The 26,840-nt window shown below is 29.9% G+C and overlaps 2 protein-coding genes across 12 annotated transcripts; both read left to right on the top strand.

Moving 5' to 3' along the window:
- The first annotated feature begins 15,373 nt into the window (after positions 1 to 15,373).
- On the top strand, positions 15,374 to 22,551 carry LOC121203036 (elongator complex protein 5). Of its 11 annotated transcripts, none has more exons than XR_005922332.1 (11): positions 15,403 to 15,693; positions 15,788 to 15,880; positions 16,021 to 16,193; positions 16,317 to 16,363; positions 17,815 to 17,884; positions 18,158 to 18,384; positions 18,479 to 18,565; positions 19,130 to 19,205; positions 19,339 to 19,582; positions 20,528 to 20,710; positions 21,934 to 22,551. XR_005922332.1 is itself a non-coding variant. In XM_041108395.1 (9 exons), the coding sequence occupies exons 1-9, from the start codon at positions 15,527 to 15,529 to the stop codon at positions 19,530 to 19,532; spliced, it is 1,134 nt and encodes a 377-aa protein (XP_040964329.1). In that variant the 5' UTR covers positions 15,374 to 15,526; the 3' UTR covers positions 19,533 to 20,507. The 11 variants fall into 11 exon arrangements, 4 of the variants coding, with proteins under 4 accessions (XP_040964329.1, XP_040964332.1, XP_040964331.1 ...); XR_005922333.1 differs by lacking the exon at positions 21,934 to 22,551 and adding an exon at positions 21,065 to 21,836; XR_005922334.1 differs by lacking the exon at positions 20,528 to 20,710 and having other exon boundaries at positions 15,374 to 15,693; positions 21,934 to 22,181.
- Positions 22,552 to 22,687: 136 nt separating this feature from the next.
- LOC121224658 (pentatricopeptide repeat-containing protein At3g12770) lies at positions 22,688 to 26,309 on the top strand. Its single transcript, XM_041108394.1, has one exon. It carries the CDS (start codon positions 23,754 to 23,756, stop codon positions 25,950 to 25,952), a length of 2,199 nt encoding a protein of 732 aa, XP_040964328.1. The 5' UTR covers positions 22,688 to 23,753; the 3' UTR covers positions 25,953 to 26,309.
- The last annotated feature ends 531 nt before the right edge of the window (positions 26,310 to 26,840 follow it).

Raw genomic sequence — 26,840 nt, 5'->3', positions numbered from 1 at the left:
TTTTTAGTTAATATGATTATGAAACGACTTAAAATACCTAGAGAGATTGAGAATACAACTTAGTTATATTGACTACTACCCCACCCATCTAAAGTATATCTGTAACTATATGCTAAAGTTGTGCCTCTACACCTATAAATAACAATCAAACTTTTTTTTTTTTTGTAAGATTTTAAAATAGCGAGATAACTTCGGTCCTTAAAATATGCTAAAATTTTAAATATATATCTATCTATATGCCTGATGTGACACGTGGCTCACCCACAATTCTTCTTATTTTTTCATTTTATAATAATGGTAAATTTTTAATTTTGGTCCTTTTAATATACTTTAAATTAAGATTTAATCCTTATACTTTAATTTTTAATATAATTCAATCTTTATATATTTGTAATGTTATTGATTAATCCAAATAGTTAATATAGTTACCTTTTCAATTAAAATGTCATGTGGTTATAGATAATTTGAAAGCAGATTTTAAATTCAAAAAGTAAAGGGACTAAATTATTGAAAATAAAAGTAGGAGGTCTAAATTCCAAATGTATAAAGTGTAGAGACTTAGAGTCATGGTTGTCTGAACCAGACCGGATTGGCCGGGGTATCGGCCTAGAGAGAGGCATCAAATCAATCGAGTTGTGAACTAGTACGAATCGATTGAACCAGGCTAAAAATGGATTAAGTAGGGGTTTTTTTTATGATTTATTTAATCAAATAGTACAAATCAGTGACACGAACAATTCGACCACCGGTCCGATTCTAAAAATCTTGCTTAGAGTATGTTTTAATATTCGAATTTTAACTCTATAATTTATTACAAATAAATAATCAATTCAACGTGAAGCTAAGTGAACCATACTAGTATATAAAAAAAAAAGTTAAAATGATCGGTTTTTAAAGATTTTATAATTTTTGGTTTATAAATAGTAAAATATATTAAGTAAAAAAAAAGTAAGTCATAGGGAAAGAAATTAGTAGTGTTCAATAAAAGAAAACTTTCATTTAGAAAACCACACACAATTTGCTTTTTTGCATCTTTCAATTTTATCAAGTGTATTTTTGTTAAAATTTTACATAAAATATAAAATAATAAATATATATTTATAGTAATGTTTGTTATTTATAGAAATAGATTTTAGTAATTTCACAATTAAATTGAAATCCGATTGATAGGTAATACCGACTTAATTAACCTTTTAAATAATTGAATAGATAATTGATTCCTTTTATACTTAATTTGGTATTTATATATAAATATAAACGATGATACATTAATATAATTTTGATTCATATTATCAATTTGACCAATTATTTATATAATTTTTATACAATGTCTAGAACTACCGATTAATTCCTAACTCGATTGGCATTGGCATTATTACCAGGAGGACGTGGGCTCAAGCGTATTGAAGCGCCTTTATCCTCCTATTTAGGGTTGGGATGAGTTTTGGGTAGTACTAAGCATTGTACCAACAATACTAATGTGTGGCAAGCCTATCTAATTCGTACAAATGATTTTTTAAATACTTCTATTGAAAGAGTCGCCCTCCCCTCAACAATGTGATATCAATTTGATTAATAATAGTAATTGAGAGATATTAATTCAATTACTGAAATAACACAAATTTGAATTTAATTAGAATTAGATACACCACTATATGGTGTATCTAATTCTAATTAAATGCAAAATTGTCATAAAAAGGGATAATTTTATGATATTTTAAATAATAGTTTAAAGGGCTTATTTTTATTATTTTTTATATTTATTTTCATCAATATTATGAATCGATCGGATATCAATTTAGTTGAGAAATAACTAAAAAGTTTATCTTTTAAATAAAAGCAATAAAAATCCATTCATGATGAAATTTGAACTTCAAATACTTTTCAACCTTCAAATTTATCATTTCCCCTCAAGTTTCATTTGATTTAATTTAGTAGTTAATTAGATACTATAGTAACACTATCTGGATGTAGATTTATACATTTAAATATAAATGTTTTACATCTTTATTGTGGAACTTGTGCATGGACCAAATGGCCTGCGAGGCCAATAATGAGCAATTTGTTTAATCTTGATTTGGTTCAAATTTTATTTAAATTAATTTCAATTTAATTATAAACATATAAATTTATATATTTAAATATTTTATTGATAAGAACAATAAAAATGGCCAATAGGTTGAGCCAAATTTAAGTTTTTTTTTTTTGAAATTGGCGTGGCTGAACTCATAAATAGGTTTATTTAACAATTAATGTTATATTTATTTAAAAATAATAAATTAAAAATATTTATTTTTAGTTTTTATATAAGAATTTTGTTTTTTAATTTAAAATTATTAAGCTACTATATTTATTATTATTTTAATTAATAGCTATTAAGTAAATTTATTTATTTATTAAATTTAAAATCTAAAATCTAAAAAATAATAATACTAAAAATTCAAAAAATAAATATATTTTAACCTTTGTTGTTGTAGGCTAACTGATCTCTTCCATTATGGCATTATTTGTTACGGGAGAATTACACAACAAAATCAATTAACAACTCAAATCATCCTCGGGAAGTTAAAAAGTAAAAGAAAAATCAAATTCATATTAAAATGAAAAATCGAAGATTGAATAAAAAATTGGAATGATTCTTCTATTTCAAAACTAAAGTTGACAATATCAAATAATTTTATTTTATTTTCTTTATTTTTAAGTCAAACTTTAATTAAGGCATCTTTTAATTTAATAAAATAAAATAAGAGGATCTTCAACTGTTTTTTTAAAGAAACTTATGATTTATTCTTATGTATAAAAAATAATATTTTAACTCATAATAGAAATGATTCTGTTATACCAGTTTTATATTTTTAATATTTAAAATAACCAATTTAATTAATTTAAATTAAAAGTTGAATGTTTAAATTTTACCTTTTTCCTAAAACCGACATTTGAACGACGTGTCGGTGGAGATCAGGTGTTACTGTTCCTACAGTTGACAGTCGGGGCCCACAGTTTCATGTGGTCTAAAGATTAATTTTTGATTTGAGATTTTGCAATCATTACATGTGGCAGGTTTTGAGTATTTTACGTGGCAGTTAGACTTTCCTTTTAAAAAAAGGGGCAGATTTGAAGTGGAAAAAATTGAGGCGCACGTGAAGCATGGGGATTTCCACGTTCTGCACCACTCCGATCGCCCATGCTTTTTTCTTTTCTGTTATTTCAAGATTTCTTTTTCTTTTCAAGTTAACTTGTGTACCGCTACCAATGATCTGAATCTAATATCACCAATCATACATCCTCAACTATTAAAACTATTTTTTATTAAATTTGTAAGATATAATAAAAAATAAATATATAAATAAATGTAGGTTTTTTATCAAAATATTATAAAAAAATAAAAAAATATCAAAATATTATAAACTTTTTTATTTATTAAAATAATACAAAAAAAGAAGTTGATGGAGGAGAATAAAAATGCCGCACCAATGGTGCCTTTCTCATAGGCGGCACCAATGGTGCTTTTCCTATTAGTGATTTTGTGTACTAAATGTGACTAATTACCTTCTAAGCCCTCCTTATTTATTATTTTCTTTTTATTCCCCTTCAACTCCCTTTTTTATTTAATACAAGCCCTCAACCTATTTTTGTAGTTAAATAAGCTCTTAATCTATGATTTTTACTCATAAAAGCCCTTTATTTTATTATTAAAGTAAATATATTTTATGTTTATGTGAATTTGATGAGAATAGTTTATAATTATAATTTATTTTTTTTATTTGGGTTACATTTATGGGTGATCAGTTTTATTATTATTTTTGGTTTTTCAATAAAGCATTCCTGGTATTTCTATTAATTTTTTAATTAAATCTAATATTAGTTAAGTGATAATTAAGATACTTAGAATTCTAATTAAGTAACAACTCTACTTTACTTTCATAAAAGTAGCATTCAAAATTTTTAACTAATAACAATAAATTATAATTATAATTATCACAATTTTTTTTTTGTCTTTTTTCCTATATTTTATGCTTAGAGTTCTATTTAAATAACAATTCTATTTTAAAATTAGCACAATATTTTTAATAATAATTGCAATTTAAGTTATAATTATTTTGAAATATACAATTCTCACAACTTCTATTAAATTATAATTATTTTTAATTTATAAAGAGCATTTATACATAAAAATATTTTTATTTAATTAAAAAACTTGAATTCTTATTATTTTAAATTCATCCAATTATATTCAATGATTTTATAGATTTATAGTTTTATTAATTAATAATATATTATGTTTTTTTTAAGTAGAGCCTTTATAATATATGACCAAATTAATTAATTTCACATTAATATATTATTATTTTAATTAATCTTACTTTTTATTATTATATAATAATATTAATAAATTATTATTCTAATGTAGTTTAGTAATATAATTAACAATAAAGGATATTTTTGTCAGTTCAAAAGTTTTTTCAAGACTCGTGCTTTGATATATATTATAGATAGATATTTTTATGATTTTTATCGGAGATATGAAAGATTAAATCACAACCTGTCATATTTCTTCATCTAATTGGTCCGTTAATTGATTTTAATGGTTAATGTAACGAAATGTGAAAATTATTAATGTAAGAGCTTAATTAATTTTTCAGATTAATGATAAGGGCTCAACTGGGTTCAAATTAAGTCAATGGGCTTAGTAACTTTTTTTGGTTTTTTCTTAGGGGACTATTATAGCTATAAGCCTTTGATAAACATAAATTTTTTTATTTAATAAACTATTCTCATCAAATTCACATAAACATAAAATGCGAATTAGTTTATACTTTTTTAAATAGCTTTATATTTACTTTAATAACAAAATAAAGGGTTTTTATGAGTTAAAATCATAGATTAAGAGCTTATTTAACTACAAAAATAGATTGAGGGCTTGTTTATTAAATAATTTAATATAGTTACTTTTCTATTTTTTGGGTGGAGAAAGAGGACGGTGGGGCTAAACCATTTACGCCGAAGCCCAATTTACATCAATATTTGGAGTAAATAATACTAGTATTTTTGCTAAGATTTAGTAACTGGTGAATTAAGCTTTTGCCTTTTAAAAATAATAAAGATTTAATTAAATTCTCTAAAAATTATAAAGGTATAAGCTATTAAATGATAAAATTATATTTTTATTATCGTAAAAAATTATAATTTAATTTCTACTCTCTTCAAAAAAATTATGATTATATTCCTAGACTTATTTCGAGAAATGGTTAGAGCTTTCATTTAACGCTAAAATAACACAAGTTTATATTTTGTTATCTCCTTTCCCCAATACTGTTTGATAAAAAAAATATTAACATTTTGAATTTAATGTAATTAAAAAGTTACTCTCCCATAAATGATATATAAATTCGATGTCAAAAAGGCGAATTAAAAATATAATTTGAAAATTCCAAAAGAACGATTGCCTTGGTACCCTTAGATCCATATCTGAATATAATAAGAAAAATTCAGGAGCATTAATGTTTAGTTTATAAAAAAGTAATGTTAAACAATAATAAATCATGTAATTTACGAGTTTCCTGTTACCATGTTTGCTTGTTTTTTTTGAAGGCCTGTTACCATGTTTCTTGTTTAATGTTATTTTCTTTTTAATTATTGGTTAACATGTTCTTTTTACCGACAATACTTGTATATTTGCATTCAACTTTAGACAACAAAATTAAATATATTTAGATTAGTGAGATTTCTAACTTGAAATCTTGATAATTTTAATTTTTTTCTTACCAATTTGTTGACGTATTTTTCTCATGTCCCTTTGAGAGGAATATTTGAGTATTTATATAAATTTCTATTGTTACTATTACACCTCATAACTAGGCCTACTATTTTGCCTTGGTCATAGGGCCTCTGGTGCTGATATTTTCTGCCTTTGGTGTTGACATGCTCTGCGCGCCCCCCAGCTTGTTGGACGCGTGCCTACATAACACGCAGCCCTTTCTGATCTTGGAGCTAACATCTTCAGTGAGCTCCGTACCCATTCGTCACGAGTTCGAATAACTTGTAGGCCTCGCAATCCTTCCTGCGAACACCGTTCACGAGCCCATCTTGCGAAGTGTGCCCATGAACTCTTCTTGCAGGCTATCTTGACAAGTATGCCTCTTCCGAGTTGGGTCCATCTGAGTCAAGGGTCAGAAACGCTGCTAAAGGTCATGTTCTTTAGCGGCGCTTTCTCCACAAACGCCGCTGTTGTTTGGTGACCTTTAGCGGCGCTTTTTTTAAAAAATGCCACTAAATTTGGGATTTTTGTAAAATAAAATTATGTAAGTTATGTATTATGTAAGTACTGTAAGTAATGTATTATGTAAGTTGTGTATAATATTAATTAAGTAGGGCAAAGTTGTGTATAATGTAAGTTAGGAAGGTTATGTATTATGTATGTAAGTTATGTAAGTTATGTAAGTTATGTAGGCTATGTTTTATGTTAGTTATTATGTTATTATATAAGTTATGCAAGTTTATATATAAGTTTATATGTTGTATGTTATTTAAGTTATGTATTATGTAAGTTTGTATATAATGTATTATATGATTGATAAATTTATGTATTATGTATTATGTATTATATATCACTTTTATACTTCTTATTTATAACCATTTTTAAAAATTAAAAATTGTTTACTAATAAATTTGGAATATAGGTTATATATCCAATTTACATTTATTTTTAAAATTATAAAATTTATTATTAATAAAATTGAAATATAGGTTATATATCCATATTAATATATGTTATATATTAAAAAGTTTTTGTCTTAAAATATTTGAGTTATAATATTTATGTCCCAAATTGATTGCGTTTTTTGCACGAAAGGTTGCGTACATGGTTGATTTTCAAGTAAAAGAAAATATTTTCAGCAAAGAAAACCGAAGAGGTACAATTAGTGATTTAAGCAAAAAATAAATTCGATCTCCGCATGTATATTGATTTAGCAGCAAAAAACAATAAAATGTACCATCTTAGCAGCAAAAGTACCATTTAATTAGCTGCAAAAACCAATTAAAATCCTTTATATCTTAAATCCAAAACCAATTATAATCGAAAACCTAAATTATGTTTTGTAAACTTATACATTATTTAATCATTTGAAATATATAATTACAACGAACCCAAATCAAATCTGAACCTGAAACAAATTCGAATCATAAGACAACTTTAAATCAATTCAGTTTACATTCGGCACTGGTTTGGTTAAAATTGATTTCAATTTGGATCTTTACAAACCAAAAATACTGTATAATATTGGCAATTATATTCCATAACCGAAATTAATTCAAACACTAATTAGTAGAAAGATGGAGCAAAAAACAACTTGAAGACCAGAACAATAACCAGGAATAAATACACTAAGCAGCAACATTAACCACAATGTGCAGCAAAAAAGAACTTGCAGCAACATTAACCCCTAACATTAACCAGCAACATTAAGCAGAACTTCCAACAAAAAATAACTTGCAACAACATTAAGCAAAAACCAAATTAAAACAGTCCCAACTACAAATATACCAAATTTAAAAACAGTCCAAAATCAAATGTAAATTTATAAAACAAAAAAAAAGTAAAGAATAATCTAACCTTCTGGTTATCTAGCCTTCTATGTATTGCTTCAAACAAGTGAGAGGTACCAAATTTGCAAACTAGATTGCTAAAACTAAATTGCTGCAACCAAAATGGAAAGAAAAAATTAAGAAAAAACTAAACTTGTTCAACTTGATCACTAAAACAAATATTATACTAAGAAAAAATGAATAATCAACTCTCAAAGTATCTAAATCAAAATATTATAATAGTGTATTTTATATATAAAATTTTCTTAAATTATTTGAGTACTAACTATATAATATATTATACTGATTAAACACTAAATAGAAAGACAAAACAAATGTCTTGATTCCTTTAAACAAAAACAATTAGAAATATAAAACAAGGTTCCGAACAAAGCCATTGAAATCGTTTTTAATTTCAAAAAATTTTAACCACAAACAAAATTAAAAAATATATCAATAAAAAAAGATTTAGGCATTCGAAAGCATACAATTTATGCTCAAAATGTAAGACCGTAACTGCTTAAAACCCTAAACAAACTAAATTGGTAAAGCTAGAATTAAGAGAAAATAATATCATACCTTTAGAAAGACGGAGAGAAAGTAAATCGCTTCGGATCAGATTCCACGATATTCTAAATGAGATTGTTTTATGTGTTCGGAAACCCTAAAACCATGGGCGAACATCAATGTTAACGATACAAACAATTAAATTCCATGAAAAAGCTCACTCAAACATCAATAACCCAAACCCTAAACACAAAAATAAAAGGGGAATGAAACTGGTTCATGCTTACCCAAAAAACATAATCCCAACTGGTCTGTCTTTGTCTAAATGCTGTGAAGAATTGAATAACTAAACTGATGAGATGAAGAAATGAATAACTAAACCGACGAGATGAAGATTTGAATAACTGGATTTAAGGATTTACAAGAGATTTCGAAAGGGATTTGGAAGGGGAAGAAAACTGATTTTAGGGGCTGGGTGCGGGAAAGGGGATAAAAAAGTGACGTTAAGCAGAACGACGACGTTCTGATTAATTGCACTGTTCCTCAAACGAAACGGCGACGTTCTGGACATTTTCTAAAACACAGTTGCGGCGTTTTCAGACAAAACGCCGCTAAAGCTTACAATTTGCGGCGTTTTAGATAAAAATGCCACTAAAGAGTGAAAATCATTTAAGCAAACGACGCTGTTTTCGTACACATTTTGATATATTTTTGCGGCACTTCTATAAAAAAACGCCACTATTGCATACCTACTATGACGTTTTTTGATAAAAACGCCACTAAAGATCAAATTCATCTAACCAAACGACGACGTTCTTAATAATTGACCTCAAACGAAACGACGACGTTCTGAACATTTTCTAATACACAGTTACGGCGTTTTCAGAAAAAAAACGCCGCTAAAGCTTCCAATTTGCGGCGTTTGAGCTAAAAACGCCACTAAAGAGTTAAAATCATTTAAGCAAACGACGCCGTTTTCGTACACATTTTGATATATATTTCCGGCGTTTCTATAAAAAACACCGCTATTTGCATACCATCTGTGGCGTTTTTGATAAAAACGCCACTAAAAATCAAATTTATGTAACCTAACGAGGCCGTTTTATATAATTTTAAACACATTTTTGCGGCGTTTCTGGTCCAAACGCCACTATTGTTAAAAATTTCCAAATATTTAATTATTTTAAAAAATTAAAATATCATACAATAATATGACATTATTTTTAATTCTATTAAATGGGAAATTTGATTTATAGTGCTTGTATTTTTCTTAAAATTTATACTACGAACTTAATCCGTATAGTGTTTGTATATTTCTAAAACTTCAATTTAGAATTTTAATTCGGTGAAGTCAGGTTGTATTTTTCAAAAATAGTAATTAACCTAAACTCTTAACCATAACCCTATCCTGAAAACCATAAACGGTAAACTCTATTCCTTAGACACTAGATCATAGACCCTAAACCCTTAAACCCCCAAACCCTAAATAATAATCCATAAACTTTAAACCCTAAACTCTGAGCCTTCTTATCCCTTCAACCCTAAATCTTAAACTTGTAAATCATAAATCGTGACCCTTAACCCCTAACACCTACACCCTAAGCCCCAACCTCAAATGATAAAACACAAACCATAATACATAAACCCTAACCCTTAACCCCAAACACCTAAACCTTAAATCACAACTCTTACACCATAATCCTTAAACCCCTAACCCATATTCCTTAAACCCTGAATCATAGAACATATATAAACTATAAACCCTAAACCTTGAATCATAAAACATATATAAACTATAAACCTTAAACCTTAACACTTAAACAATAAACAATAAATCGTAAGGCCTAAACCCATAATCCCTAAACTGCCAACGCGTTTAAAGCTCAACAAAACAAGGTTGTTTTGCTTAACTTTTTGCGGCATTTTTTTGTAAAGCGCCACTAATGTCTCTAAACATCCACTCCAAAACGACGCCGTTTGCTTAAATCTTTTTGCGGCGCTTCTGGGAAAGCGCCACTGCTGCTTGACTCCTGCGGCGTTTTTATAATTGCGCTGCTAATGTGCCTAAACCTTAACAACAAAACGTTGTCGTTTGCTTAAAAACTTTTACGGTGCTTTTGCGAAAGCGCCGCTAATTCTTGACTTTTGCGGCATTTTGAGGAATGCTCCACTAATGTCTCTAAATTTAAAAAAAAACGTCGTCGTTTGCCTAAAACTATTGTGGCACTTTCGAGAAAGCGCTGCTAATGCTTTGACTTTTGCGGCATTTTTTGCAAAGCGCCACTAATGTCTCTAATGCTCAACAGAAAAACGACGCCGTTTGCTTAAAACTTTTTGTGGCGCTTTCCTTAATCGCCGCTAATGTTTGACTTACGCAGCGTTTTATGTAAAGCGCCACTAATGTGTCTAAACCTCAACATGGAAACGACGTCGTTTGATAAAACTTTTGTGGCGCTTTGGAGAAAGCGCCGCTAATATATGATCTTTTGCGGCGTTTCCTTATAAACGCCGCTAATGTCTCTAAACCTAAAATAAAACGACATCGTCTGTTTAACAGTTTTGCGGTGCTTTTGTAAAAGCACCGCTAATGTTTGACTTTTGCGGTGTTTTGTTTGAAGCGCCACTAATGTCTTTGAAGCTCACCAAGAAAACGGCACCGTTTACTTAACTCTTTTGCGGCGCTTTTGGGAAATCGCCGCTATTGCTTATAATTTGCGGCGTTTATTTAAACTCGCCGCTATTACTCGATTTTGGCGGCATTTTTAGTTAAAACGCCGCTATAAACGCCGCTAAAAGCCTGTTTTGGTGTAGTGTGACTCATGACTCCAACTCAATCGCACGCTTAAATAATAGTATAGATATACAAACAATGTGGTGGAACAATTTGTCTAATAACATTGAAATGTATAAAAATCTAAATAAAGTTTTGGTTGAAATGGTAAATAAAAGATTTTATATATGATGATGGTGACAAAGGTTTAAATCTCAACATTTGTAAATATTTATTTTTTAAATAAGAAATAGACAAAAGTACCCTCATAATAGTATAATTTATTTAAAAATATTTAAGGTTATTTTAATAATTTATTTGATTAAGTTGATTTCGAGATGATTTGTGACACTAACTTAGTTATATACTTAAATAATAAGTATAGATTTGTTTGTGAAACAATTTATCTAATAGCATTAAAATGTATAAAATTATTAATATAAATTTTTGGTTGAAGTGATAAAGAAATATATTTTTAATGATGTTGCGCATAGGTTTAAATCTCAACCTTTGTAAATTTTTATTCATTTTTTTAAAATAAGAAAAAAACAAAAGTACCCTCATAAATAATATAATTTATTTAAAATATGTAACATATTTTAGCAATTTTCTTGACTAATTCAGTGTTGAGTTGACTCATGATTGTTGAAAAATATGGACATCACATATATAATAAGAGTAATTATATGTTTTTATTTACTATCATAAAAGGCTAGTCCAAATTAAAAGTAATCTAATTTGGTTAAGTTTTATTTGACTTTAGTTATTAATAAAGTATAAGCCAAATATGTGTAGATACTCTAGTAACTAATTTTTAATGTGCAAAAGTTATATATTAGGGTTATGATCCCCAAATTACACATAATGCGACTTTTCTAATATCCCATCTTTAGAAAAAAGAGAGCCACATTCTCAAATTTATTTGTGTGCTAATTTGGAAGATCAAAATCATAAGATCAGAAGATTTCAAGAAATCCATGGATTCAGGTACGCTTCCGCATCTAGTTTTTATTGATTTGTTCTTGATGAATTGACATGATAGATCCTAGTTTATGGTTTGTTAAGTTTTATATCAGATATTATTTTATAATTCTAACAAGATACCAACTCAGTCACACACTTAAATAATAGTATAGATATACAAATAATGTGAGTGAAATAATTTGCGTAATTACAATAAAAAAGCTAAAATAAAGCTTTGATTGAATTGGTATAAAACTATTTTATAAATGTTGGTGATATGAGCTCAAATATCAATATTTTATAATATTTTATTAGTTTTTTTAAAATAAGAAAAAGATAAAAGAACCCTAGTAATAATATAATTTATTTAAAATATGTAATGTTATTTTAATAATTTTATTGATTGAATTGGTGTCGAGTTGACTCATTACCCCAATTCAATCACACACTTAAATACTAGTATAGATATATATAGGTTTCAAAATTTATTTGACATTTTTTAAGGAGATTACAAATACAACCGCAATCACAAATACAATTATAATTACAAAATAAACATGTTTGAATAACTAAAGTTATAATTAAATCAGCACAAAGCATAACCAAATTTAAAAAATTCAAAATACATACCGACCTAAACCAAAATAAATTTGAACATGCCCGACAAATAATAAAACATTAACATGCAAAATAAATCTTAAAGAGAATTTGCGCATAATATTTGTATTTGGTAGGGCTTGTACTTGAGATATCAAAGTTTCCATGGTCTATGTTTTGTCTTTTGGATCAAAACTTCATTAACCAAAGTTAACATTAAAAAAAAAAAACCAAACAGTATTAATATAAAATATTTGACTCAGTTGGTGTCACGAATCAAGACATCAACTCACTTAGTAAATGTCTAAAAAATCTTTTATATTTTAAAAGTAAAAATATCATTATAAAGGTTTTTCTTTTGTCTTTTTATATTTTTATATAAAATTTATAAAAACAATTTAAATTCTAAATAAAATGGGGACTTGAATCTAAGACATCAAAAAGTTTAAGCATTAATTTTTTTTATTTCAACTATTGCTTCCTACATAAATTTTTTATAAATATATTTTATATTTCAATTTAATCTTTATCAATTTTGAAAGTGAGTTATTAAGGACAATTATTCAGATGTTAATATCTTTTATCAAGTGTTTATAACTTTGATTGTTATAATAATAAACTTAGCCCTCCATGTTTAAATATTTTGTTAATTTGTCATTGATTCTAAAAAATTCAACAAATTTAACCTCAACATTTACACATTTATAAAAAAATTATGGGTTCAAATTATTAAATAATGATCAAATTGATATGATGTGTAAATTATGAGAGCTAAATTTGTATTTATACCAATTAATTTATGTAAAATTGACAGAAAATATTAACATCGTGATTAATTTTACTTAATTGTTCACTTTCAAAATTGACAGGATTAGATTGTTGGAAAATATGGACACCACATATACAATAAGGGTAATTACATGTTATTATTTACTATCATGATAGGTTAGCCCAAATCTAATTTGGTTAATGTTTATTGAACTTTAATTATTAAATAAAGTATAGGTCAAATATGTGTAGATACTCTAGTAATTAAGTTCTAATCAATTTCTAATTAATGATGGACTAATTAGGAATTAGGGCTAATGTGCCAATGTTATATATATCAGGGTTGTAGTCCCTAAATTACATACAAACTAACTTTTATAGTATCCCATCTTTAGAAATTATGGACTAATTAACTTTTGTACACTTCTGCATCTAATTTTCTTAATAATTTGATATGATAGATTCTGATTTATAATTTTAATTTTATATTAGATATTATTTATGTTTTTAACATAAATTATTTTAATTTTTTTGAAAGAGATTAATTTATTTAATATCGAAATCGAAAGAAGAATTGCGTGGGTTTGTTATTTAGCAAAAGAAAAGAAAGAAGTGAGGTAATGGTTGCATCTAAAAGAAACGTGTGGTTATGGTGGTGGGTAGGAACCTTGGGAATAATTCTTTTCCTCTTCTTCTTTCTATAAATAATTCTTAATTTATTTTTTAGCCAAAATAGTTCTTAATTCTTAAACCAGATGGAATGGGTACGTTCCTATTGAGTTTGGATTCCAGTATCCTTCCTAATAAAAATACTTTTTTTTTTACAATTTCATTATATATTCTAATTATATCTGGTTTTTTCTATACAATATTTAGAATTATTTATAATCTTTCCTCAATCCATAAATAGGAAGATAATACCCTTTCACGCATCCAAACTCACGTCATCTAATATTGGCAACAATATCCATACTAATAGGATGATAAGAAAAATAATTGTATTCACTATCAATAAAATATTAAACCGTTATTACAAATCGTGTTAAATTATTCTTAAATAAAAATCACTTTTTATTAGTACTAAATTTTATGACAATGACATATTATAAAAAAATTATATATAATAGATCTTCAAAAGGAGAAAGTTTTTTTTAAAGAGTGGTTTTTTAAAAATAATATGGGTTATTTTAAGTAGTAATTTAAATTGGTTTATTTAAAATTTTTATTTAAAAGATATTAAAACACGAAATCATGTTTATAGTAATATTGATTATTTTTAAAAAATAAATTTTAAATATCTTCTTAATTAGTTTGAATTTGATTAATTCACGGAATTAATTATAAATTTAAATATAGTAAAATAGATATAAATGATCATAGAAACAAAGCACAATTATTCTAGGAGGCATTGAGATATAATTGGACCTCTTCAACGGTTTGACCATTCGTGGAAGCCCAACAACCTTCTAATATTTAGATGTGTGTAGAAAAAGTATATTAGATAAAAAAATGAGTATGGATAAAAAAAATATATTTAAAATATAAGTTAAATTTAGATTTTAATATTTGAAGTTTGAGCTTCGCATTTCAATTATTTTTAAGTTTATAATATGAAATTATAATCATATGAAATATAATATATTATAACGTAGATATTAAATATGTATCTTATATATCATATCATATATATTATATTATAAGGTTTCATGCTCCCACTGATGTGGATATATAGCTTAACTTATTGCCACGTGGTTTATTCATAATTTAAATTAATTAATATTTTGGCTAAAGTAATAAAAAGTCCTTGAAAATAATTTGAAAATAAATTAGGTCCCCGATTGAAATGTGCAATAAATTAGATGTTGATCTAAAAATAATAATCAATTGTATCTTTTAAATTGCCATTTCTGTTAAGACTCCTTACAGATCGTTAAGTGTTGATCTGACTTTGAAAAATGTTAATGAAGGATTTAATTATTATTTTTTATTTTATGAAGATTTAATTAATTTTTTAATTATTTTAGAAGGATTTAATTAATTTCAGGGATTATATAAAATTTTCAAAAATTATAAGAATAATAATTTTTTATAAAAAAGAAATAATTTTAAAAATTTTAAAACATTAGATTTTTTTAATAATTTTTGAAACATTTTAATAAAAATTACGACTCTTTATTTTTCAACACTTACTATACTAACATCTTTGTAAACCGTCTTTATCAATTTGCATTGTTTACCTTTCCTCATCCCTTGTAAAACCCCCTCAAATATTTTCGTCTAGGGTTTTTTGACACACTAAAATAACCCAACTCAGTAGCACCAAAGCCAGTAGCTATGGCGGAATCAATTTACAGAGCACTAAGAGACGGAGCTCTAGAAGGCGAGCTGGCGCCTGCTCTCACCATCAAGGACTCCGTCGCTTCTCCCTTTGCCTTACAAGTGTTTTCTCACGTGATTTCTCATCTCTTCTCCTCCATTTTGGCAGGAAAATCGCAGTCACGGTTCGCTTTCCTTTTATTTCCTTCTCGGAAAACCGTTTTGTTAACCTTTATTAACTTGAAATTAGGGCAATTATTTAGTTATCATCTGTTGCAGAGGCCTTGTCGTGGTTTCATTTTCCCGGAGCCCATCGTTTTATTTGGATTTGCTGAAAAACAAAGGAACTGACGTCGCTTCATCGAATAAACAGTGAACTTCCTTTTTGCTCTAATTTTTTTTTTCTAAATGAAGAAACGAAATTTAATCAATTTCCTGATAAATTAAAGCTATAAAATTGCACGGGTTTTGTTTTATTTCCTTTAATTAGATCTTTTTGGGTGACATTTCAGGATTCAAATTTTAGATTGTTACAGTGATCCACTTGGTTGGAAGGATCAATTAGCAGGGAGTAGAAACTTCACGGCTCTTTCCAATGAAGCTTTGGTTTCGAGTAATGCTATTGTTTTTAGGGAAGTGAAACATATGGATAAGTTGTACAATTCAATTATTGAACTTGGAAAAGGTAAATCTTTTGCAAATCCTTTTCAAGTTTGAAAGATCAACATAAGCTTTCGATTGTTTGTTGAGTAAATTCATTTATGGTTTTTGTTGGGTATTTTCTATTGTTGCTTTTGATTGTTTGTAGGACTGGTAGGAGGTGGAAAAATCCGGTTTTCTATTGCCATAGACTCGGTAATCCTCTCTATCCTGTTTGCTAATTTTTGATTGTTTTTAATGAAATCTGAACTTTTTTTAACTAGTAAAATTTCAATGTACAGAAAAAAAATATTGAAGTATAGACAAAATCCAAGTAAGCATACTGGCGTTGTATGATTAATATTTCTTACAAAATATTTTTGTTGGATGTCTAGCTGGGAATTGTCTGTAGCTTGGAATGGAGTACAATCAAGAAGTTTGGAGCTTCATATGATTTTGTTTAATATGCTATTCTAATATGCTCAAGAACACGAAATTTTGTCTAGAAATTTTTTTTTAACATGTCTTATTTCTTAAGAAGGTGCAAGGAAGTTTCCTCTAATAACAACAAAGTACCAGAAAATATTATGACTGATAGGTAGAATTTGTAAGGTCAAGGGCACAAGGCGCATTCTAGGTGCTAAAATTCTTTTATTTCCTGAGGTGCAAGGGGCAAAAAAAAAAGAAAAAAAAAAGAGTTTGCCTAAGTGCAGTAAGGCACAAGATTTATGTGTCTATCCATTTATATACCAAGGTTAACATATATAATTATGATAATAAACTCTAAATTGTGATCCAGCTTATCTACAAAACGTGCAAATTTTTTTTTTTCATTAATAGACCAATCTGCATGATTTACGTATGATCCCATGGCGTTTTTTCCTGTTGTCGGATATTCAAATATTATGAAGTAAATTATCCCCTCCTACTAGTAAAGGTTCATTAATTAAAAGGAAAAAGAAACCTAATAGAACTTGAATTAGTTGGGTTTTTGTTTTGCACCTATTGACGTACAGAAAAGTGTATCTAGATGCACCAGGTGTGCATGTGTGATCGGATGTACTTTTCCCTAAAGGCTCTAGGGTGCTTTTATCATTTGGCGCTAAGGTGCAATTGCTAGGCATACACCTTGACATTGAAGGTTGCAATGTCTTGGTTGATGCTCATTACTATGTTCTAAATTGTATTGAATTTTGAGTTACCACTCATGCAGATAGGATGGCCCAGAGCTTAAAAAATAGTAAAGCCTATGTTCATTTATTTCTGCATACTTGTTATTAAGTTGATTTTGCATGGTTTTTTATTATAGTGCAAAATGTTTAATCACTGAATGCAATTTGGATTGAAGTAGACTTGAAAGTTGTTAATAGGAAGATTGATTAACTTTTCTACTTGAGAAGATTCCCCTTTGCTCAATTGCTAGCTTTACGGGATTTTAAGTCTTTAAATATGGAAATTCTTGTTAGAAAAGGGTTAAGAAATTAACCCCCCCTCTACACTGGGTTAAATAGAAGAGATTTTTGTAACTCTAGAAACCTACTATTATGAAATTAGCTTTCAGTCCAGTTTACGCCGAATGCATGCTACTAGAATTTCCGCCTCCAATTTTCTACCTTATGTGGTATTCTTCTTTTTCTGATTGTATTGCATTCTTCTATTTCTACTAGGCCGATGAAATGTTGAGACATGCACCTGTGTCATCAGTTGCACGCCTGTTAAGCAATCTTCGTAGCCATGGTTTGTTTATACTTTTCTGCTACAATCCTTCTCCCTGGAATTGTTCGGTTTGAAATTTCTCAACTTTCATAGACGTGGTTTGTCTTTAGTTCTCTTGGAATAGTTTCAGTTCTGTATGCAAAATTCTATGTTTTTAACACATTCCTTTCTTGATTTTAAAAGGGAATGTTCCTGGCTTTTAGTGGAAACTTCTGAAATTGATGGGTGGTATAAGTGATACCTGTAATGAGTCCTTTTGGGTGCTTTCTCAGGGGTATTTGTTGATGTTTGCAGATCAGATTTCCAGTATCTTTTGGTTATTACATTCAGACCTTCATGAGGCTAGGGTTACAGCTGTTCTGGAATATTTGTCATCTATAGTGGCAAGTTTAGAACCATCACATCAACTTGCAAATGGACAGAGAGGGGATTTGGAAAATTTCTCTTTGATCAAGCATAACTCCAAGAAAGGAAAGTTTCATGTTAGATTTAAGAAGAGAAATGGACGGGTCCGTGTGATGGTAACTCTCTCTCTCTCTCTCTCTCTCTCTCTCTCTTTCTCTCCTGGTTAAGATAGCAGCAGACTGACATGATAGTTTTTAAACCTATATGTAGTCAGAGGAAGTTCACATTGAGCAGTCAGGCATCAACTTTACATCTTTGCCATCTGAAGGAGCAATTAATCAGGGTCTTGTGCCAAAGGTCATAGCTTAATCTCTCTCTCTGCCTTTTCGTCTTATTCTTTTTATCTTATAGTACACTATTACCTGCAAGAAATCTTTTCTTTGCTCAAAAAATTAGTGTACACTGATAAAGAAAAATTGATGTGGATTGGAGAATAAAACAGCAGCAATTAAAAGAACTAGGACTGAACAAACGAATTGGAAAGGTGACTGTAGAAAATATTAATTCAAAGAAAAAATTAAGAATAATAATTATGGCTGTAAAGCCTACAACTTATTTATATAGGATTTCTTTCTTGCAAATAAAGTTTTATTCCTAACCCTAACTTTAAACCCTAAAGATAACTGAGGACCCTATCCTTCTATAAAATATCTAATACTTAAAATAAATATTATGAAATAAACTGAAATAATAAAATATTATAATAAAAATAAAGCTTATGAGTAAAAAATGCTTACCTATTTTCCAATTTCATGCTCTGGCAAAACTAGAATTCAGAGCACAATTTATCAAGTTTCAATTTTATAGGTCCAGTTCAGTCTGGAGCTGTCATTTGAGGATGAATTAATGTTTCTTGTACAGGTCCAGTTCAGTCTTCAGTTGTCAGAGAAAGAGAGAATTGATAAGGCTAATGTTGTACTTCCTTTTGAACACCAAGGTAGAAAATATGAAGGGGTTATAATTGTGCTATTAAACTTTAGCTTTTGTTTGCCTTGTCTTAGGTTCCATTTTACATCATTTGATGCCTTCAATAGCATTGGAATCTCTCATGCTCACTTTGCTTGCTTTAGGTAATGGTAAACCCATACAAATATATGATGGCCGGAGATCTCTGGTGGATAGCAAACATGAGAGACCAGTTGCTGCAGTGGAAAATGTGCAGACAAACGAGAACTGCGGCAGTGGTGAGATTATTTATTACCGTGATTCAGATGATGAGATGCCTGATTCTGATGAGGACCCAGATGATGATTTGGATATCTGATTATGCTTGTCCAATTTGCTGATTTGGTTTATGCACTGCATTGCAAATTGGTAATTCTTTCTCTTCCTTTAACTATGAACGAGTTAAATCTCTCAGGCATTACCATCTACATAAAGAAATATTTTTCTTTTAAAGGTGTAAATCTTTTACTAGCTAAGGCAGAAGAATGGGGTAGAAAACTTCATTTTGACTGAAAAAAAACATTGGTTTTGCTCTTTCCTTTTAACTTGACACCCACTATACATTACTTATTATTGATCAAATAGAGTTGCCTTCTTCAAAACTTTTCTCATCCATGTTTTAGCTCATAGAACTATCCTATCTTGTAGACATATCTTTTTCATGTTACAGTTTTAAATAAACTCTTACAATTTTGTTGCTGTATTCACTGTTCCTATTACCAAAATCTTTTGACTTTAGCAGCTGATTTCAAGGCTTTGGCAAATCTCATTTGACTCCATTTTTTATGCTCCTCAAGAATTCTCTCTCTATCACCTGAGTCAATTACTAGTAATTTATTGCATCTCTGTCCACCTCAACTAACGAACATTTAATGTTGATATAGCTGCAAAAAACGGATGGTCTACATGGGTAGGCATTGGTAACACACCACAGTGTTAGCACTCTATAGAAGCCACCGAATGATTTACCTCTGAACTTGAGGATTTTGAAATAGTGAAAATAGAAAGTATCGCCAAAATAATGGGAAGCTTGGTGCTCGGGAATAGATTACTCCAACTTCTGGATTGAAATAGGTTCAGTATGAGACAGTATGACATATTTGACGGTACCTTGGGGTGGAGAATATGATGAGTTTGTTTTTTCCTAGTTTGAAGGAGGTTTAGTATGAGAAAATATGACATGTTTGATGGTACCTTGGGTGGAAAAGATGATGAGTTTGTTTTTTCCTAGTTTGAAGGAATTATTTTTCTGCTTTACCACATCATTATTGATATAAATGACTCTTGTTTTCTACCTCTGTTTCATAATTACAGTTGGATTGCCACTATAGTAACTTGTTTTGAACTGTCAATGCTGCGGGTTACATTCCTTGGAAGTACATAGAGGCTCAGAAATTTATTCCCAATATGATTACTGTTTTAGTCTTAGTAAAAGAGCAGGGAGCCCAAAAGTCAAAATTTTCATGAGACCACCTCGTTAGCACATGCCATTGCCAAGTAAGTATCATTGTCATCCACCTCAACGGAAAACCCTTGTAAACCATTTCATCTGTTACCTAGTATTGCATTTGTTAAATCATATTATAGAATTGGTTATCCTGTCTCAAAAGACTAGAAACCTCCGGAGGGAGATAAATGACTCAGATTAACTTAGTTTCTTTTAAACAAAAAAATTTACATTGTATTTTCCCTTTCCTTTCATATTATGGTATAACTTAGAAACTCAAATATTTTACAAAATTAGCTTCAAATAAAAGATTATTCTAAATTGTTAAAAAGATTTTATTGGAGTATTAATTAGTGTATAGAGAACTAATATGAACTAATTGGAACTACACTGTAATATTGCAGTTCTACTATGTCAATCACCACAAGCTAACTAGAGTCATTCGTGCTGTCTCTAAATGGAGGAGCTTGAAAAATTTTGAAATTTAGAATGAAAGTGATTGTTGTCTCGAGGCTTGTAATGTTGACCTCATCCTAGGTTTTCCTTAGGCACACTTGAGGTTGAATTCAATAATATTACGAGGAAGAATCTATGTGGAGTTTGGAAATGTTGTAAGGTGTGTGGGAGTTCTTGCCATGGGTTGTCTGTCATCCACAATGGAGGCCAAGTTTGAGGACGGACTTTATAGTTAAGTTTGCATGTTCTCTTTTACAGTTCACCATATTCTTATTGGGGGGGGGGTGTTCAAACATTTAATTAGAGTGATGGAATATCCTTGAGAACTATAGATGCCTTTAATAAGGAAAGTAATGGACCGTGTCTATAGCTAGCATACATGAAAAACAAATGGGGTGTTGGTCTATCTTTCAGCAAAGATCACTCGTGGGATAAAGCTTTCTTGTCCATGGAAATAGAGAAGTTGGCAAAAGTTTTCAACTCCCCTTTGTGAGCCTCTCATGAGGAAATGGAAAGGATTGCAGTTGGCAACATTAGCAACCATGGTTGTCAGAATCAGGTTGGACCGGCCAGTTGAATCGAAAATTGATGATTTAATCGCTTGAACCGGTACCATAAAACCAGAGGATTGAACTGGGTAAAATGTCTGTTAAAAAGTTGTTTGAATCGGTTTAAATATTTAATTTTTTATAATTTATAAAATGGATGTTTATGTTTCTATATTTATGTTCATTAGTTTTTTTCCTATTTTTTAATAAAATTTTCCTATTTTTTTTCTTTTGTAATTGCTGCTAATGTTGCCAAAGTAATCTTCCAGGAGAAACGGTGCTCCAACCTCACACTAGGAAAGAAGAATCCATTCTTTGCAAACCATGTGATAGAAGTAGAGAACCGAGGAAGATATCATCTTAACATTAAGTTTAGGGTTGATTAAAATTTTCAAAAGTTTGGGGGTGTTTAATGAGAATTTTTAAAATTTTGAGTGTCCAATGCTTCTAGCGACTTCTTCAGCTTGGTAACATTTGATATTAATATCAAAATTCAAATCTAATTGTTTTTTAAAAATTGAGTGGGTTAAAATCCAAAATTCCCTGTATAAAGACTATCGCAACTTTGGTACCATTTGCAAATAACAAATTATGGGATGCAAAGTCAAGAGGATGAGGGCACATGAAGTTGAGATGCTTGTGTGTTTGACATGCGACAACTAAAATGACAATGCCTATATCACGCTATCACATTGCAGTAACACTGGCGATCATGGCTTCATTAGCAGGAAGAATTTGATGATGAAGAGCTCATGGGTGAGTAATTAACACTAAGCTTTATTTATTAAGCTCTTCGAAAATAGTTGGTAAAAATTAGACTTGATAATTTCGGTAATGGTAAGACATCAAGTAATGAACACCAAAATTATGTGTAATAAATAAGATGCGAGAAAAGTTAAATATGTTTAATGTACTTATTATATCTGTGTTTGGAATAGTTACACAATCAATCACTTCGGTCGCGAAAAAAAAATATTTTGTATATTATGAAATTCAGGGCGATTATTAATTAACCATAATTTTAGGTCTTTAAGGGAGGCTGAATATTGGGTTGTCCTGAGTCATTTTAAGAATATTATTTGTTTATGGCTCAATTACGAATTTCATTTCCTTTTAAGAAGCTAGTCTAAATTCTGGCTATTAAGTTACTGTCTTTAAATTTAGCAGTTTAACAATTTATATGTAAGGAATAAAAAAAAATCAATAAATCAAAAAATTATATATAGTAAATTAGCAAAAATCAATATTTCAAGTTTGTATACTTATCAACAATTAGACTAGTTTTTCAGGCAATTAGAATAGTTTTTCAGTTTTCTTAAAGTATGAGGCTTAATTTTTTTTTTCAAATTATAGTAGATGGACTGACCTGTCGATTTTCATAAAGTAAAGAAACAAAGTTCAAAATTAGAATGTGACACTCGAAAATTTTCGATATAATAGCTGGTGCTGCTCTGAGATTGGACATAGTAGAATCCTGATAAAGTCGAAAATAAATTTGGAAGTATTTTGAGAGGAAATAACTGTGAAGGTTGTGAAAATGAGATGCAGATAAAAAGGATTAGAAGTGGAAATTGCCCAAAAAAACATGACTCAGCTAATTAGTATTCATCAGATATAAGTGTGATTTGGAGAGTGTGCGTGCTTGAAGAAACTCAGTTCTGAACTAAATTGAATGAAAGAGAAAAGTACAGTGTAATCTTCTATTGTGATTGAAAAGGGGCATATCGGTGTGTAATTATGATTTATGAACTTTAAATGTGATAAGTGTCGAGCAATGGTGATGAAGGCTGAGTAAGATGATAATTTTGCCATATAAAACATTTTGATAATTTTACATGATATTAAGTTATTGGAATTAAATTTATTAAAAGGAGAATTGAGAATACTGAAATATGAAATTGAAAATTAGAAAATAGGAAGACTTAAAATGCAAATATTTTGTGGAAGGGCATTTTGAACTCCTTGCAAGAGATTAGCCAAGCCATTTTAAATATATATATTAGCCAAACGGCCGAGAAAGGTATACCAATTTTTAATACACTATTATTTGAAGAGGAAGATGGTCTACCGGGAAATAGAATGACGACCTATGGCGTCAAGTCCTCTCCTTACAAGAATATCCCTCCCTTTTTCCTCTCTTTATCCCACAAAGATCACACCGTTTTACTTGGCAACCGAACAGTCATTTAAGTTTCCCTCCACCCCATTCAATTTTGTCAAACACTTGTCTTCAAATGATAATCCTACCATCTTTCACAACTTCAATTTCGATTCCTTTTATGCCAATTTAATCGACAATTCATCCCACAAAATAAACATAACACAAGTTCATGCCAAGTTACTCCTCCTTGGTATACAACAAAACGGGTTTTTAGTCTCGAAATTAGTAAATGCAGCTGTAAACCTTGGGGAAATCAGCTATGCACGTAAAGTGTTCGATAAATTTCCCGACCCTGATGTGTTTTTATGGAATGCTATCATTAGAGGTTACTATAAGTATAATTTATTTGCTAGTGCTGTTGAAATGTACTCCAGAATGCAAGTTTTATGGGTTAGTCCTGATGGTTATACACTCCCTCATGTTCTTAAAGCTTGTGGTGGAATACCAAGTTTCAGAATGGGGCAACAAGTTCATGGGCAGATATTTAGGCTTGGGTTTGAAAAGGATGTATTTGTGCAAAATGGGGTTGTTGCATTTTACGCAAAATGTGGAAAAATTGCGAGTGCCAAGGTTGTTTTTGATAGGTTAGAGATCAGGAATGTCGTTTCCTGGACTTCAATGATTTCGGGGTATGCTCAGAATGGACAGCCTATAGAGGCTTTGAGATTTTTTGATGAAATGCGGTCAACGGGTGTAATGCCAGATTGGATTGCTCTTGTTAGCGTTATTAGGGCGCATACGGATGTAGAGGATTTGGAACATGGGAAATCGATTCATAGTTGTGTGATTAAGATGGGTCTTGAATTTGAGCCTGACTTGCTCATTGCATTGACTGCTATGTATGCAAAATGTGGGCAAGTAATGGTTGCACGATCCTTCTTTAATCTAGTGAAGGTTCCTAATTTAATTTTGTGGAATGCCATGATCTCTGGTTATGCAAAGAATGGTTACGCTGAGGAAGCTGTCAAACTTTTTCGTGATATGATTTCCCATAATATCAAAACTGATTCAATAACAGCCAGGTCTGCCGTTTTAGCTTGTGCACAAGTTGGTTCTTTTGATTTAGCTAGATGGATGGACAATTATATCAGTAAAAGTGAGCACAAAGATGATGTTTTTGTCAACTCAGCTCTCATTGATATGTTTGCAAAATGTGGAAATGTTGATATGGCCCGTATGGTCTTCAATAGAACACTTGATAAAGATGTTGTCGTGTGGAGCTCCATGATTGTGGGATACGGATTGCATGGTAGGGGGCGAGAAGCCTTAGACCTTTATCAGTTGATGAGGCAATCTGGTGTCTCCCCTAATGCTGTCACTTTTCTTGGACTTCTCACAGCTTGCAACCATTCAGGTCTTGTGGAGGATGGATGGCAACTTTTCCACTGCATGAAAGACTATGGAATCGAGCCCCGTCACCAGCATTATTCATGTCTGGTTGATCTTCTCGGACGTTCGGGTTATCTAGATCAAGCTTATGATTTTATTATGAACATGCCAATAGAACCAGGTGTATCGGTATGGGGAGCTCTTCTAAGTGCTTGCAAGATTCATCGCCATGTCACACTCGGAGAATATGCTGCAGAACGGCTTTTCTCACTAGAATCTTATAATACAGGGCATTACGTGCAGCTCTCCAATCTCTACGCATCTGCCAGAATGTGGGATCGTGTCGCCAAGATACGAGTTTTGATGAGGGAGAAGGGACTGAGCAAGGACCTTGGATATAGCTTAATTGAGATCAACGGGAAACTTGAAGCATTCCGTGTAGGAGACAAGTCGCACCCGCGATCGAAGGAGATTTTTGAGGAACTTGAGTCATTAGAAAGGAGGTTGAAGCAAGCTGGATTTGTTCCAGATAGGAATTCTTCCTTGCATGATTTGAACGAGGAAGAGATGGAGGAAACCCTATGCAATCACAGTGAAAGGCTAGCAATTGCCTTTGGGCTAATAAGTACTGCACAAGGAACTACACTTAGGATTACAAAGAATCTGCGGGCATGTATTAATTGTCATTCAGCCACCAAGCTTATCTCAAAGCTTGTTAACAGAGAAATAATTGTGAGGGATGCAAACCGTTTTCATCATTTTAAGGATGGAGTTTGTTCTTGTGGAGATTATTGGTAGCAATCCAAGCTGTTCACTGTTAGCAACACCATTCTGGTCTCTCTCTTCGCCAAGTATTTCTAGATTGGTGCGATTTGAGGTGAATTAGGTCGGGGTGGTGGGGGGGGGTGTTTACCAATTCATGTCATAATTTTACTCCAAACATTCAACCAAAGCTTACAGATATACCGAAGAAGTATCACCAACACTTAGATTATGGAAAGTAAAAGGATGAAAATTCAAATTTATATATGATTAATATAAGATCAATGTTTGTAGCTCTCTTGTTTACTTTTACTTAGGTTTGACTCTTTTTGCTTGTAATTCTTTTTCATATATGGAAGTTTTTTATTGGCCAAAAAAAAAAAAAGGCTTATATGTATAAAAACTCTTGAGAGAAATTTTTTAAAAAATCAATTAAGTCACTTGATATAATTCACACTCAATTTAGCTCTTGTTTGTTAACTAAAAATTAATTAAGTCCATTCGTTAATGAAGAAATTAAAAAAAATCAATTAAGCCATTTGATATAATTCACACTCAATTTAGCTCTTGTTTGTTAACTAAAAACCAATTAAGTCCATTTGTTAATTATTTCTATAACACCCTAAAATTTTTTATTAGACACGTGACATTATTCTGGTAGCGAACATAGTAAAATTACGAGAAAATTCAAAAATTTTGTGAGATAAATGAATTATTATGAAAATAAAGTGATTTTAAATGTGGGAATTTATGAAAATAATTTTAGGAGTGAAAATGTGATGAAAGGACCCAATCACAATTTCAAAAAGTTTGAGGACTAAAAGTGTAAATTGGCCAAAAATATGAAAGTGAGTTAGTATTGATTACTAGGTAGAAGGATAAGTTAAAATATGTATTGGTACGATGTGAATGATATTTGGGACC

Source organism: Gossypium hirsutum, chromosome D12, assembly GCF_007990345.1.
Source record: "Gossypium hirsutum isolate 1008001.06 chromosome D12, Gossypium_hirsutum_v2.1, whole genome shotgun sequence".
Lineage (NCBI taxonomy): Eukaryota > Viridiplantae > Streptophyta > Magnoliopsida > Malvales > Malvaceae > Gossypium > Gossypium hirsutum.
This window is presented reverse-complemented; position numbering and strand designations above follow the sequence as displayed.

What these genes read in the sequence shown, in the direction of transcription:
- LOC121203036 (XM_041108395.1), top strand. Translation starts at nt 15,527, where the DNA reads ATGGCGGAATCAATTTACAGAGCACTAAGAGACGGAGCTCTAGAAGGC. An exon ending in GCAGGAAAATCGCAGTCACG is followed by an intron (nt 15,694 to 15,787) that starts GTTCGCTTTCCT and finishes CATCTGTTGCAG; the next exon opens with AGGCCTTGTCGTGGTTTCAT. An exon ending in GTCGCTTCATCGAATAAACA is followed by an intron (nt 15,881 to 16,020) that starts GTGAACTTCCTT and finishes GTGACATTTCAG; the next exon opens with GATTCAAATTTTAGATTGTT.
- LOC121224658 (XM_041108394.1), top strand. Translation starts at nt 23,754, where the DNA reads ATGGCGTCAAGTCCTCTCCTTACAAGAATATCCCTCCCTTTTTCCTCT.